Source organism: Lepisosteus oculatus, chromosome 6 (genome assembly GCF_040954835.1).
Source record: "Lepisosteus oculatus isolate fLepOcu1 chromosome 6, fLepOcu1.hap2, whole genome shotgun sequence".
Lineage (NCBI taxonomy): Eukaryota > Metazoa > Chordata > Actinopteri > Semionotiformes > Lepisosteidae > Lepisosteus > Lepisosteus oculatus.
This window is the reverse complement of record NC_090701.1, coordinates 23,600,609-23,616,643: the sequence shown is the minus strand read 5'-3', so window position 1 is coordinate 23,616,643 and position 16,035 is coordinate 23,600,609. Positions and strand designations below refer to the sequence as shown.

General features: G+C 35.8%; 1 protein-coding gene across 1 annotated transcript in view; it reads right to left on the bottom strand.

Moving 5' to 3' along the window:
• malrd1 (MAM and LDL receptor class A domain containing 1) overlaps positions 1–16,035 on the bottom strand; it is a 175,606-nt gene that overhangs the window by 20,725 nt on the left and 138,846 nt on the right. Inside the window, exons 41-43 of the mRNA XM_069191079.1 lie at positions 7,888–8,045; positions 5,467–5,668; positions 3,552–3,830 (exon numbers count right to left, since the gene is read on the bottom strand). Coding sequence (XP_069047180.1) covers positions 3,552–3,830; positions 5,467–5,668; positions 7,888–8,045 — 639 coding nt within the window. The remainder of the gene's footprint in view (positions 1–3,551; positions 3,831–5,466; positions 5,669–7,887; positions 8,046–16,035) is intronic.

The window sequence follows — 16,035 nt, the reverse complement described above, 5'->3', positions numbered from 1 at the left end:
CGGCCCTCAGCCTCTCCATTGTTTCTGCCCATTTCATTAATAAATAGTTAGGATAATTACTGTTTTGGTCACCACCTGCTGCCAGATTTATTTTAGGAACTAGAATTATCAAAATTGAATTATTGTGGCACAAAGCCAGCTGTTCTTTACTTCTCAGTTATAGACATTTTGGTTCTGCTGGTTTACATAAAAATAACTTGTTTAAAAATAAACTATTCATGCTGAGAGAGGGTGCACGGTGGGAATTTGCCTTGATCACCATCTGCCACCTGCTTTATATTGTTTTTCTCCTTGCATTGTAGTTAATTTTCTTTATGTCACAAAACATCATTTGTTTTTGTTTACTGTGGGTTCCAGACTACTTTAAAGTGTTCCCTCCATTATATTGTTAGAACAAATGGTTAAGTCAGGAGGAAAATACCTTTGAAACAGCAAACATAAAATTATCTCACACCATCTGCTACACATGCTGCTATCCTTATTATTGTTGAATAGCAAAATGCAACATGTTCAGGAATGCTGTTCTAAAATCTTAAGTCTCATGCTTGATACTATCAATTTTATGGATTTAATGTGTAATGTGCAAATGAGTATAGTGGTTTATGGAAACAAAAATAGCTATGTGTAAAAACAATCCAAATAATTGTTTTGTTTTAGAATGTAATTATAAATTCCCTATGCTGATTGTACTGTATATTAGAATACTGTACACTGTTTACCATTTAATACAGTATATGTTGAAAACTATTTCATTTTGCAACAGCATTTACTCAGTCACAAACTGTAGACACCCTTTAGTTTTGAGGAACCAAATTACAAGAAGTGAAATATTATAACACAATGTCAGCTATTTGAATTCCTCAATTCTTATAAAATGTCATAGAAAAAAAAATCTCAAATACAGCTAGGTGACAACACACAGTTTCAGTTATGCTGGCTTGAATTTTAAAGGTAATCATGTTTTCAAAGAAGCAGATGATGATGTGAGCAAACCATACCTGGAAGAGGTTGCATGTATGGCAATCATATGTGAAATAAGTTAATATGTGAATATCAAAGATATGACAGGTAATTTAAGGCAACTGGTAGGAGAAATTGTTTGTAACCATAACTGGAAGTTGACACTATGCCAGAGAAGCCCCAATACTTTCCTGAGAGCAGCCTTGCACTTCCTTAGAGTTGATCCCAAGTGAAGATAACGGTATCTCACTGTGACATCCATTACACATTAAAAAGAAACTCTCAAAAATCAATTGTGGTCCTCTAGTGTGTCTATTTCTTTGGGTTGGATATTCCATAAAGAATAAAGAAGTGACTACTGTACTTGTTGCATTTGTGAATACAAACATACAGTATCTGGACCTGCTGCATGAAGTGACTGTACTGAAAAATAGAAATAAGCTTACAGTACAGTTCTGTGGTGAATGTTTACAATAATTTACAGAACTTCACCAAAAAGCTGGCTTGCTCTGTCTCTCACATCAGACAAGGGTATTGTATGACCAGAAGAGTCGTTGACACTCACAGGAAGGGACGGAGATTGGTTAATGATGTTGCTGTGGATGCATGCTGGGCAGTTCATGCACTTCAAAGTCCTCCTGTTTGAGTGCCAGCTACAACCAGGTCATCTTGAGATAATGTGTCCTGGGTCTCTGAGAGAATTAAAACCTCTTCTTTCAACAGCACACCCTGCCTCATCTTATGGCACGCTTTATCTCAGACTGGGCTAAAAATAACTTACATGGAGCCTCAGCCTTAGTCAGTTTATAAAAATGTTTTAATATTAAACCATAAAAAATGAATGATGTGCTTACCACTGCCAAAGACAACAATGTAGTTAGTATTCAAACATTTTCAAAACTACAGTCTTTTTGTCACCAAACTCTTTTTACAGTAAAATGAAGAGCAAATATTTTACCCAATAGTTCAGGTACACTTTTTTTTTCTGAGACACTGTTGTCATTTTCTGGCAGATTCTCATTAAAATCTTATCTCTATGTAGGGTGGAGTACTAACTCTGGTGTATTAATGACGGCCATCACAGGCCTTCACAACGTGTGGTTCTGCCTCCATCTTTCATGAAAGACACTTGAGATGTCTCCCTCTCAATCTCTGTACAATATCCTTGTAATGTTTCCATTTAGTGGTTTAAACAAGATATTCTAAAGTGTTGTGCACCGATACATTTTTTGTGTATGAAATCCTTTTGTATAGGAAGGATTGCCATCCACAGGTTGTTTGACCTATTTTTGTTTAAGCAGTGAAATCTGATGTCACTCTATTTAAATTTAAATCAAAAGAAGCAAAATACAAACTGGAAAAGGTGTGCCATGTGTAGAAACAGGCGTGTAGATATGTGGACGCCATACTTTTTCAACTATAAAATATATTCTGAGCTACCTGTTTTATCTTTTATTTGTAAGCTTGTTTACTGCACCTTTCCATGATCTTTAAACAAATATGACCAAAAAACAAAAATATGACGAAATGTCATGATAGATTGATAGATCACAACAGTCCTGGATCTCTTATCCAAATTGTCACATGTCATACATACAAACTCAGGTGTGTCAGAGACTACAGATTCTTCAAGGCAATGTCATCCATCCACTTTCCACTCAAAGTGGCTCAGAGTTCTGGTGGCCACTTCAACCAATTCAGGGTCAAGGGGGAGACAGAGCCTTTCCCAGCCAGCGGCAGCCCCCGTGCTTTAGGTAGCAATGCTAACCACAGCGCATACCAAGCTACCCTCTGTTCTCGAACTGTTCTCGAATTAATTCTAAATACGCAAGTTATTTTAACAGTGTAAATTATAATACTTCTGTAATATTTCTTCTTTTGTTCAGTGTACACTTTGAAGACACCAGAGGAGACTCATGCTACAGGTGGAAGGAGTAAAGCATTTGTAGAATAACTGTCATGATTGTAATCCCTCCCCTTAAGGGCGCTCCAGCTCTTCCACATTTTAGTTGATTTTGTGTACCTGCTCCCTGTTCCAGCCTCCCTACAGAAGCCAGACACTCTCTCTGTTCTGAGCTCTGCATTGGAAGATGATCACCCCACATCCACGGCTTGGGGGCATAGGCCTCCTATCAGCGTCCCAAACCAGCTAGGTCCGGGATTTGGAGCGCCTGGTCCTGTTACCCCATTTATCTCCCCCACCCTTCACCGGATCCCGCTCCGGTTTTTAACTTTGTCATGTCTGTCTTGGATTGGATCACCCGGCTCTGGACTTTTGCCTGCTCTGGATTTCCCTTCGGAGTCCCCTAGGACTGTTTGCCTGGACCATGCTCCCCCGAGCACCTGCGCACCTTCGTCACGCCCCCCTGTTCGTCTACCAGCCCAGTTCCTTCGTCTCCTCCTCGTGTCTCTTCACTTCCTTCTGGATTCTGCTGTCTGCATAGGGTAACAATAACTATGCATGCACTTATCTGTTCAATCATCTGTTTCGTTACTTCCCATGTTTAACCTGCAGCACGCAAGTATATACTGTAAATATGCACCACCTTCCTCCCCCTCCTTTATATGCACAGTCGGTCCAAGACACTTACGGCAGCTGAACTCGTCTTCCCCCCAAGGGCAGTCGGGGACACCGTCACAGCGAAGCAGAGATGGGATGCACTGCTGATCGCTGCACTGGTACTGGCGGTCTCCACACAGTTCCTGGGGTGGCACGGTGCCAGGCACTCCTGATGGACAGACCTCCTCATCGGACATGTCCTTGCAGTCGGGCTCCCCATCGCAGAGCCAGCTCTCAGGAATGCACTCGTGCACATGGAGGCACTCGAAGGAGCCTGATCTGCATGTGGGGGGCTGAGGGATGATCGGCCCTTTATTTAAAAAGAGATAAAACAGCAACAAAAGCAACATCGGTATTTCAGGGAGCTGCACAATTGCAAGGTTGGCGTAAATATACAGTATTACCACAACAAACATGTTAAAAAATGTTACTGTTTTTACTGAATGTGGGTAATTGTCAGTAACAGAATTAACATACATTGAGTTGCTTAATAATATTCATTCTAATACATTCTAATTTCATTAAGAAAAATGATGTTATTGCTTCTTTCAGGTTTTAAAAAAACTTTAAGACAATGTTTACCACAGCACAGCAGACTGCTTCTGGCAATTTTATATGACATGTTTTAAGAGGAAGAATACAGTATGTGCTTTTTAAGTCCATATAAAAAACCACCCAACCATGCAAAAAAAAAACCAAAACAACAACAACAACTAAAACTTGTCTTAGTCTGTTGGTTGAAGCATTAGAAACCCACAGGGCATTTTTTGACATTTAATGATAGTCCTGGTGGAAACTAATTACATTTATATGGCTACTGTTTTGTGCCTCAATAAAAATTGTGCAGGTAGAGTTGGCTGGAGGTTTCCACTTGTCTCTTCAATGAATTTATGTGGGCTCAATAGAAAAGCAAATAAATTGTATTTCATTCTTATATTTCCTGAGTGTAACTTTAAGGCATTTAAACACAATTTTTAAGGGTTTTTTGAGAAATGTGTTTGTCTGCTTTTCTCTGTTTCTATTACTAGCAGGTTCAAAGTGGCCCAGAGCTCTGGTGGCCAGGTCTAGACAATCCATTTTGTTGCTTTCCTTTTTGAGTACTGATTTCACAGCAACAAAGTGCTGAGTCCTTGATTGTATTCTAGGAAAAAACGGAACTAATGAAAAATGTTTTTTTTATTATTCATTGTTGATGGATAATAAGCATATGCCAGATTTGATGGACAAGTAAATGTCCATAAATACAAAATTTCTCGTCAATTATTTATTGTAAAAATCTAAGACAAAATGGCCTTATAAGTATCTCGACTAGTTTATTTCAAATGCAGGTTGGGTCCTACAGCTTCAGGGAACAAAGACGGAGAACTGGTAGGGATGGTTGTGTCAGTGAATCTATGCAACACCTACTGTATGTGACTTGCTGGGGGCCTGTGAGCTTACACTGTTCCATTCAATGGTAACTTTTCTGACAAACGCTCTGAATCCTACAGTGTGTAAAACTGCAAGTGGCTCTGAAAGCTATTATTTGTTAATATTGGCAATATTTCATAATATCATTTTATTTTTTCTATATTAGCTTCTAGGTGGATTTGCCTTTAAATGCAGGAAAGTGAGTCACAGAATTCTTTAATTATTTATGCTAATACTAACTGTATTTAATCTAAGCATTTAAAGTAAATTTGAATAATAGCCGAGGAGAAGTTTAAATGGATTTTTTGTTCCTTTTTGAACACTAGCAAGGTAGAGGTGACAAGGCTGAATGGATTAAATCTGAGAACGCCAGTGAAAGCAGAATACAAATTGCAGTTTCTTTTCCTTCTTTCAAACCTGGCCAGATTCCAGGCTGCAGTACAGAACATATAAATTCACAGCTTCATTTTGGTGCAATTGCCTAATGTTAAAGAAATAGAAGAACAAAGTATAGTTAAGATCATTAATTACAATACCTCCAACTGTACATTCCGGGGTGAAGGAAATATCGTCCAGTGCAATATCAGTTAGGCTATCTCCACCAATCTCTGCTTCAAAGGCCACTTGAAAAGGTTGGTTGTTGGATAGTATCACATTGGCATAATTCCATTTGTTCCCTTGGTTTCCAATCACAGACCACATTAACAGACTTATCCCATTGGATCCAACAGTATAAACCTATGAAGATTAAAATAATGATTGATTTCTTTGAAAGACCTAAAACATTTTTTATGTGTAATAATACGAATGAAAACAGCATAAGTAATAATAAAAAATAAAAAATCTCAGCACTTCACAGTTCAGATTAATCTGCTATTAATTTAAATAAATCATAAACAGATAAAAATCAAAAGATTACATTTTTGTTAAACTGTGGAACACCATGTTAGACAGACAGTTTAATCTATTACTATACTATGGAATATATTCAATTAAAAGTTTTTCTTTATGTGAATCTTATACGCATTTATAATCTTGATATTTAAAATATGTTATTTAGAAGTTCGAATTTTAAACACATTTACTAGCCATGAATTGCAGTTGTAAAGACCAAAATTAATTAATAGCTTATAAAGTTCAAACACTTAACAGGTTTTTCAGTGAGCATTTTTTATTCTCACCATTGTGCACAGTATTTCATATGCAATTAATAAGATATATTTTTTAAATAATATATTATAGAATAATATTTTATAATTAGTTAAATAGCTATAGCACATTCTAAACCTTGCAGTCAGGAACTAAAGTAATAAATCACACATTTAATAACATAGAAACAGAACCAGTTGCAGCAGGCTATTGTTCAGATCAGAACTTATCTGAGACCTGTTAACCAAGTGACCTCAATACTGTGTTGCCATTTCTTAAAGAATCCCAGTTTACTGGTTTAAATTACATAACATAACAAAGCCCAACTGTTATTTTATCAGTTTGACATTTCCATTTTGCAACAAAGCATCCAATTAATTTATGGCATTCTGTAGGAAGATGTACAGTAATATGGAAAATGGATATACTCCTGTCAACATTAGGAAGAATTCAATCAAGTCTCTTTAATTAGTTACATTTCTTCTAATCTGTTATTACAGTTACTGTCTTAAACTGGCTTTTTTTCATCCCTTCACCCATATGCTGGGTGTTTAGAGTGGTTTACAAAAGTATTCTCACTCTTAAATATTTTCCACATTTCCATAAATTATCCAGTCATGACATTGTCAAATAGAAGTTCATACTGACAGTATTCCAAATGTACTTTAAAACTGATAAAAATAAAAAAATGTTGAAAGTATGCATTTAAATTAAAATTGTGAGATTTTCAATTGAATCAGTATTCATCTCCTTTACTACAGTGATAAGTCAGATGCAAAAGAATGTTTGGAAAGGTCATACAATTAATGCACTGTAATTGTCTCAGTACTGGTGTGTAATCAAAGTGGATTTACTTGACTTCAGAGTAAATGCAACTGTCTCATTAGGTTCCCTCAAACAGATATTGAATTTCAAGCAACAACTCAGTGATTTGTAGTGATATAGCAAATCGACCATGAAAACCAAGGAGCTTTCAAAACAAATCAGGGATAAAGTGAGATAAAAGCATGTTCCAGAGAAGTCCTTGTGACTACAGTGTAGTTCATAATAAAGAAGTGGAATGTGCATCATATTACCCAGACATAGATCGGGCTACCCTTCCAAAGTGAGAAGATGTAGGAAACTGATGAGGGTGACTTTGAATATCCGAGATGGAAGTTATGGAAGTTCATACTGTCCTTTACATTGCCTTTATCCTATGAATTAGGAAGGTCAGGGACGCAATAATGGAAAAACTTGAAATTTATTTTATTCACCTTTTTACAGACAGTACTTAGGGTTTTATTGTAATAAATAGTTTATTCTGTGTTTACTTAGACTCACATCAGAGGCTTAGGCTTATACTGCACAGTGTGATAACTATTGACACAGTAAACACTTAATATAGAAATTCAAGAGTTTCACCTTACCAACAGTTTTCATTGAACTAATCACTTTTGTATCTTGAGGAATGTCTGTACTGAATACAGTACTCAGTCTGTTCTGAATACTTTAGCAAGACATTGTACTGTATGTACCTTTATGATGATTTACAGAAGTGAAACCTGTATTCCTACTAAAATAACTAAAACACATGTATTCATCTTAATCTATAGGCCTGTTGTTTGATGCTGTTAGGTATGCAACCACACCTCCTGTTTTTATAATCCTCTATAATGCCTAACTGCTGAACATGAATAATCCTAAATCTTCATTTTCAGAAGTATTTTTACAATAAAAGTGTTATAGGAACAACTTGGCAACCCGAAGCTGAGTTTTGGCTTTTACTGTACTCACGTGTCATGAGACAATTTTAAAAGGTTCCCTACCTTCAGTGTTCCCATGTTTTGTGATCCATACATGTAATACCAAAAGCGCAGATGACAGACCCCAATGCTTGCTGGATAGGGTGTACTTGTTGTAATTATGGCAATGTCCCCTTCTTTTTGAATGGCGGAGTTCACATACAAGAATTTTCCATCTCCCTCTTGTATTGTACAAAAGATAAAATCATACAATATTATTATATTATGTGTTTTATTTAAGAACTGTATATTAAAAAAGAGTTCAATGGAGTTGAAATAAAGATACCTGGTGATTTACGTTTGCTATATTCTAAAGTATTACCTGTTTGATTAACTAAGAAAACTAATGAAGATAAAAGGCTTTGGCAATTAACAAACCCCATTTGAAACCATGCCTTCCTTCAAACTCAGATGACTTGTAATGATAGTTATTGTATTTTAATTACACTATCCATAACAATTTAGATCCATCAAATACAAGAAAGTTCAGTTTTTTTTTTCAAACCCCTGGAGTGAAAAGTCATTATCATCTTTCGGAGAATCATCATTCAACACTTTTGCTGAAAATATAAAGAAACCTCTGCTTTCAGCACATTTAACAGTTCTCTGTACCATGTTAATCCCCAAATTGTATAAGCTAAGACAACTCTAAAATGAGACCAGCTTGTGAAATATTGCTGCCCATCTCCATGGGGAAATTTCTGGCCATCTATTATTAGATACATTTAGTTCATGAAACTCTTAGGTTGATTCCCTCATGAGAATGAAAAGCAAAACCTTGAAACTGTGAAATCCCCCTTTGATATAGCACAGAGCCTGAAAACATGTTCACACTAGCTGAGTATTTATTGCTAGCCTGCTTTAGTGGAGCATCAGTATAATTTTGAAAGTGAATTAACAGGAAGCCACCATATGATCCATACCAAAAGGAAACACATAATGGGAGTATTCTCATTAGGAGAAAGCCAGATAAAATATCCCAGTTTCAAACAAGTGTGTGGGTTCTTGATTTACATTTATAATTTACCTTTACTAATAATTTACTAATAAACACTTATAATAATTCATACTTTTATGGATTTAAACATTTTGATGTGACAAATTATTTTAAAGGTTTATATCATACTGTCAGGGCTCTCCTATTGTAATAGATTTAGATGGCTAACTTAATATTTTGAACTTGAAAGAAACATTCAATTCATATGCATATCTTAAAGCAAATGTACATTAGCATAAACCCCACATCATATACCACTTCATTTGATTCTCAATAGTTTCCAGAGAGTAATGAGATACAGTATATATGCATATAACAGATCCACAGTTTCTGAAAGAAGACAACCCGTACCATACAGAAAGTTGTTAATTAACTTACAATCTCTAAGATGTATGTTATTTAACTTGTTGTTGTTGCTGCCACTGTTCTGCGTTTATGTTGTTGGTGTTTCCTTAATGTTTTTGTATTTGTATTAATACTGTACATGCAAATAAGCATTTCATTGCACTTGTGCATATGACAAAAAACTGAACTGAACTGTATCTGATGTCTGTTGGACATCATTATTACATATGTAGATACTTACTATATACAGCACCTGTTAAAATCTAAAAAGAATACTTAACTCAAACTTTTATAGAATTATAACTCATAACGTAAAATGTTTTGTTAGGTGAAAAATACAAAAGCTCCTTTCAGATCTAACAAATTAAATCTGTTTACAGTAATGTTATGACTTGCTGTACATCTGCAAGTGAATGGCACATAAAGGTTTAAATATTCCCTACTGTAGAATTCCTTGGTCTTACTGCTAATATTCTGTCCACGTTTTTGGATTTTGCTGTTATACATCAGAAACAATTCAGCAAGACATAGCAAGAAGCATGCAGTAAGTGTGTCACAAGGGCTAATGATGAAGAGTGCTAAGCAGAGGAAATTAATTTAAATTTGCTCTGCAGATAGGTGACAATGAAATCTGTCATTGTTCTATAACAAGAACCATTCATCTTAACTAAACAGAAAATTACAAATTCCTTTCTGTGATACAAGACATGAACAGATTTGCAACACAATATATTCATGTTGATAACATTTCCAACTTAAAATGGGTAAATGGGTAAGGTGTATTTAAGTAAAATATGTAATTTACATAGATTTCTCCTTCCTTAAATCTAAAAAACAAAATCAAACAAAAACAACTATCTGTCTGTATGAAAGTACAAAAAAAAGCCAAAAAAATATATCGCCAAAATCAGATTTGGCTGAGGTTGTTTTGGTTGATTGATGTTTTTCAAGAACTTGGGTTCTGAACCCCCTCTCTAGCAACCTCAGCAATGTCTGAAATGTTCATCATCACTGACTCCACCTTCCTGGAACCCTTCCTTTGTCTTTCTTCATACTTTTAATGTTTTGGACTTATATCACTGTCTTCAATGTACCTTAACCTGTTTTTACACCCTCCTGCTTCTTCTCATCCTTGTCTTCCATTGCTATCCATTAGTAGAATTCCCTAAACCATGGACCTCCAGTCACAAGATCTTCCATCTTTCATTGGAAACCAGTTCACAATTTCAAATTTAATGTAGTGATTTAATTAGTCTGGATTCTGTGGAGTCTGGATTATTGTAACATTGAAATATACTTATGAAGCTAAAAAGGCTGATCTTTTCAGGATCAAGGCTTGAGGACACTTCTGTTAACAAGTAGGAAAGCAGTGTAGTTCATATTCAATTGTTAGTTAAACTTTTTAAATGTACCATGCTGAATAAACTAATGAATAACCCAGAATAGTGCACATTGCAGAGAGTAAACCGACAGCCTCAGAAAAATAGGGAGGAAAAATATTTTTTCTCTCTGTAAAATTCTGGATTATTTCTTGAAACCTCCACAGAGAATCAAACAGAGCTAATGAAATAATCTATTTACACAAACTCTCCAACCCCTACAGTACAATGGAATTTGAAATGGGTTATTATTATTTTATTAAAAAATTAGTTTAATGCACACTCATATAAGACAAAAAAACAGAAAAATGGAAAGAAGCTTGCTAAATGTACTGTACATGTTGTTCTATACAGATTCCTATGACCTACTGAAATGTTTCTTGAATTCTGCTGAAATCATCTAGTGAGGTTAAAATTGTGTAGCCATAATGAAGAATTACATAGAGAATACAGAGAAACAACAGCCACCTTTGTACTGCAAGTGAATTACATATGCCTTTTAGGAACACAACAGCAAGTTAAAAGAATAACTTCATTTTAATTGTTCTTCATTTTCCTCCAATATTCTTTTAAAACTAGATATCTTCCTGTGCTTCTTCTCTGTTGTTTTTTGTATGTGGATTACCAAAGCAATACAATCAGACAAGCTACCATTCAAGATACTGTTTTTGTAAACTGGCTTTTCTTGCAAGGGGAAAGTCATTGACAAGTTGTTCAGGCTTAATCAGTATGCTAACACAGAGGCTGGCAGCTGCTTGTCAGCAAAGAAAAGGTAGCTAAAATAAAGCCACAGTGTAATCAAGCACAAGAGCCATTGTAGAAATGTTCTGAGAGGAGCCATCTATAAAATTGCTTTTGCCACTGAATAAGGCAGGACTTGGGAAGAGTAATTATACAAAGCTGCTACAGGCTTCTGTCCCTTATATAATCCATATGATTGTGACCTTAAATCCTCCTGTCAAAGAAAAACTGTCCTAAATTATCAATTATCAGTTATACCTTTGAACACTTAACTATTGATGCCACTTTAGTATTTAATTATGGTCAAGTATAAAAATGATAATGAGTTTTCAAAAATGCAAGAAAAAAGTATAGATTTAACATTTTTCATTGTCTGTTTTCCTGTTATCATTATTATATCCTAATATTATTGACAATTTGTTTATCATATAATTGTATGTTTTTTGAAGTACTGGGGTGAACTTTGGTATCAATGACTGCTGCTTCAGGAGAGTCACTTGGAAGAGGTTTCACTGTGTATATTATTCTTAGGCTGAAGCATAGTGAGTCACTGATGGAGCTGGGGGATCAATCCAGACACCACTTCAATGTAACACCCATGGTAATTACTTAAACCACTGGATAGCCTTCATAGTTTACCACATTCTCCTGGCTCATAACATTTTAACAATCTTAAAATGATGCACACCATTACAGTGTAAACTTAAAAGGAGATGCACCAAGCATGCTTGCCAAAATAATAACTTCCCCTTTTCTCTTTCTTTCATGACTTTTGTGGATGCCTTTTCTTTTTTGAACAATTATCCATCCATTCTTTAACCACTTAATCCAATTCATGGTCGTGTGGGATCTGGAGCCTGTCCCAGCAAACAATGGGTGCAAAGCAGGACACACTCTGGACAGGATGCCAGTCCATCTCAGAGTAAACACACAGACACAAACACACAAGCTCACACCATGGTCAGTTTTCCCAGAAGCCAATTTATTGTACCTACTACTGCTGTATGTGTTTGGACTGTGAGAGGAAGCTGGAGAACCCAAAGAAACTTTATGCAGATACTATAGCACCCCAAGTCTGGAACTGAAGCCAGAGCCCTATTGCTATGAGGCAGCAATGCTAACCATTGTGCCACCATGCCACACCTGAATATTTATTTTTCTTTCAATACAACAAAATACAGTTTATCCACCCAGTCAAAGTTCCTTAGATATTTTAGCACCATGACATGAACAGTGTTATGTCTGAAGACTGATACTGTACTCACTTTGGAACAGTCACTGTAAAGGAGTGTTCCAGGGCACAGCCTCACAGTCACAACAGTCAAATTCAAAATCATGTTAGTTGCATAAAATCAATATAGAATTTCATATTCTAGAATACTCCAATAGGGAGCTGGGTGTGCCTCCATCAAATTGGGAATGGAAAATTGAGCAGGCTGTTGTAGTCAAAGATGTCATCAAGACTAGGGGCTGTGAACCTATCTCTTGTGAGGACAGGGATTAACTGCAAATCAGTGATAGCTTATGAAATTATTGCACATTTTGAAGAAAACTTAAGAAGTTAACTTTCCTTCAAAAATTCTAGTGAGTTTCAAAATGATTCAAAAGGAAGACATACTGTAGCTTAGAGGATAAAAAAAAAGAACCTGGAACCTAATTATGTTAAAACGTCCTCTTTTATAATGCAAAATACCAGGCACCTTATAGCTTACAAACAATGTTCTAAACACCTCAACTGATAAGACCAACAATATTATTTATTGTAAATTTTGGCTGCATTCAGGCAACCATAAACTTTGGAGTGCTGTAAGGTTGTTAACTAGACTCTTGGTTTTTCAAAGTCATTAACAAGGTCTTCGGCAACTTATTCCTGGGTTGTCAGAAGATGAACTTTACTCTCAAGTACATAATAGTTTTCCTCTTTACAACTGTAAAATGCTCATTTTTAACTGGAAAAACTGCTTATTGTTTTATTGTAAAAGCAAATGCACTTAAACAGCACATAATAAAGCCTTTACTTCTCATAAAAAAACTGTGGTTTGATTTCAATAATATTATTAATCTCTCAAACCCTCAGAGTGATACTTTAGGAACGCATACGTCTTAAATAGGAAAGAGGTAAAATTCCAGTTCTTAGAGCAAATAAACATACACTATAACGAGGGAATGATTTAAGGATCAGAAATACAGTACAGTATATCTTTGAGGGCAGTGAATTTGCAGGAAGGACTGAAAAACAAAATTATAGTCAATGAGTGAAAAGCATACTAGATGCCACACCAGTCACCTCACCTTCAGATTGCAAGGGCTGAGGGTTTACAAAGTGAAGAGGTCTCCAATGCAAGAATGAAAATCTAACATTAAAGTCTTCTTCTATAACTAATGCATGCTATAGAAATTATAAGATTACAAGATCTATGCAGTAGAGAAACTGTGTACATAAGGTGATGGCAAGAACAACTTACAGTAGTACTGTTAAGTCTTACCATTAAATGTTGGAAATTACTTTTGGCACCACATAAAACCAAAGGTGGTAAAGTAGCATTTATCAACCTATCAACCACTACAAGCATTCCCTTTGTTTATTCACTTTTTAGATGGATGAATTCAAGCCACATATGCTCAAAGATATGAACTTAAATATCAAAGAAATAAAAAAAACACGAGAGTGAAAGGCGACTTGCAACACAAAGAATATCAACATGACCCGATGGTAAAAGACAAAAGTAGAAACCGTGCTAAATGATCCCACAATGACTGAACAGGAAGCTCTGCTTAGATACAAAGTACAAGTACAATCTAAAAAATTGAACCAAGACACACCTACGATATACTGACTATTTGAGCAGCAGCCAACAATTTGCTTCCATGGTTTCAAACTAAAATGTAAAACACATACAAGTTCCTAATAAATGTACCTCTTATGGGGTGTCCTTCAAAATATTGGTGTATTTTATAGTATACAAAGAATTACAGTAACATAAAACATACCAAAACTTTTTTTTTTATTCAGAATTGCTGGGCTTTTCACTTCCTCCCTAAGTATGATCATTTGCTTTGCAATGAAACACAATTGTTCCAAAGCATGAATAGCCACAAAAGAAAGCAGTCAGGAGAAAAATATCCAACTTCACTGGTTAGCGGTAAACCAATAGGTACAGTATAGTCTATTAATTAGACTTTGTTTCTCTGCATTTGAGTTTAATCTCCTCATGTTCTAAGTGAAACTGTCTCGGACAGTCTACCATGGGTTATCTTCAGCTTGGCTAGGTAAAGCAAGAAGCAGAGGAATCCTATTCCATTGGGCTCCTGAGCAAGGTCCTTAACCCCAACTGCTCCAGGGGCGCTGTACAATGGCCGACCCTGCGCTCTGGCCCCAAGCTTCTCTCCCTGTCTGTGTGTCTGTGTCTTATGGAGGGTAAGCTGGGGTATGCGAAAAGACGAACTCCTAATGCAAGAAATTGTATATGGCTAATAAAGTGATCTCTCTCTCTCTTATCTTATACTTAAGCCTTCTCCGTTTCATTAAACATTGCTCAGTATTGTTAGTTTCCTCAGAACTTCTTTCCTCGCATTTATAACTACTTGTTCTTGCTTTTGGATACTCTAACCTGAAACAACCTTTGACCTCGATCTCATCTAGTGGTTTGGATCTGTCTGCCTTCTCCTTTGGTATCGAACCTGAAACTCGTCCTTGACTACGTCTCCGCCTTAGGTTTTCGATTTACCTAAAATCTCTCCTGACTCAGCTCTACAACTCCGCATAGGGTTCATCATTCAATCTACAACGTGCAGTGTTACAGTATAGTACCTTGTGAATTATCTACCATTTTGGCAGGTAGCCAGTGGAATTTTTTAAGTGGCCATCTTTTCTGACTGGTTCAGTGCAGGTTGAAGCAGATCATATAACCAATCTTGTCAAAATCTTTGTTAAATGCTACTGGTTTTAAACGTTAGATTTTTCCAGGAGAGAATGATTATGCTCTACATGGTCATGTCATTAAGATACTGAGTGAAAGGATTTCAATCTGATGTCAATGAGTGATGCAATGTGATGCTTCAAGAACCCATAAGATGATTCGCAGGATACTAAAGAAGAGGACGCATTGAAGTGAGGCAATGAAAACCAAGGATTTTTCATGGGAAGTTAACGTATTTAAACTGCTTCAGCTAGTGGTGAAACAAAGCCACAAAGCCTGACTCAAAATGTTTTTCTTTAGTCACAGCAAAGTTTCCATTTACAGTAATTTGGCTTTTTTTCTTCAGATTTGACAGCTAGCTAAGGTTTTTAGTTTTTGAATGGGCAATGATGATTATGTTTTCCTTATTTTATCTTCTGGACTGGGTTCAGATCTACTGTAGATTATCTTTTTTTTCTGGTTTAATGGCACAAACAATAATTGTTTTTAACAGTCTCTACTGGTGACTGGCCTCTAGTTGGGATGAAATCTAGATTGTATTGTTTGCTGTCACTGGCTCAGGTTTTGTTAGTGAACACTGCTGGGTGAAGGATGAGTGTTGATATCCTTGCATTAACAGTATATTTATTTATTATTTATCCAAAGCAATTTACAATCCCATCTGGTCAATTATCTAGCTTCATTTTTTTCTAAAAAAAGGGGAACACATTTTGTGCTGCATTATGTATTTCCAAATATATTTCTCCATCAGGTATTTCCAATATATTTTTTAACAAAATGCAATCACTTT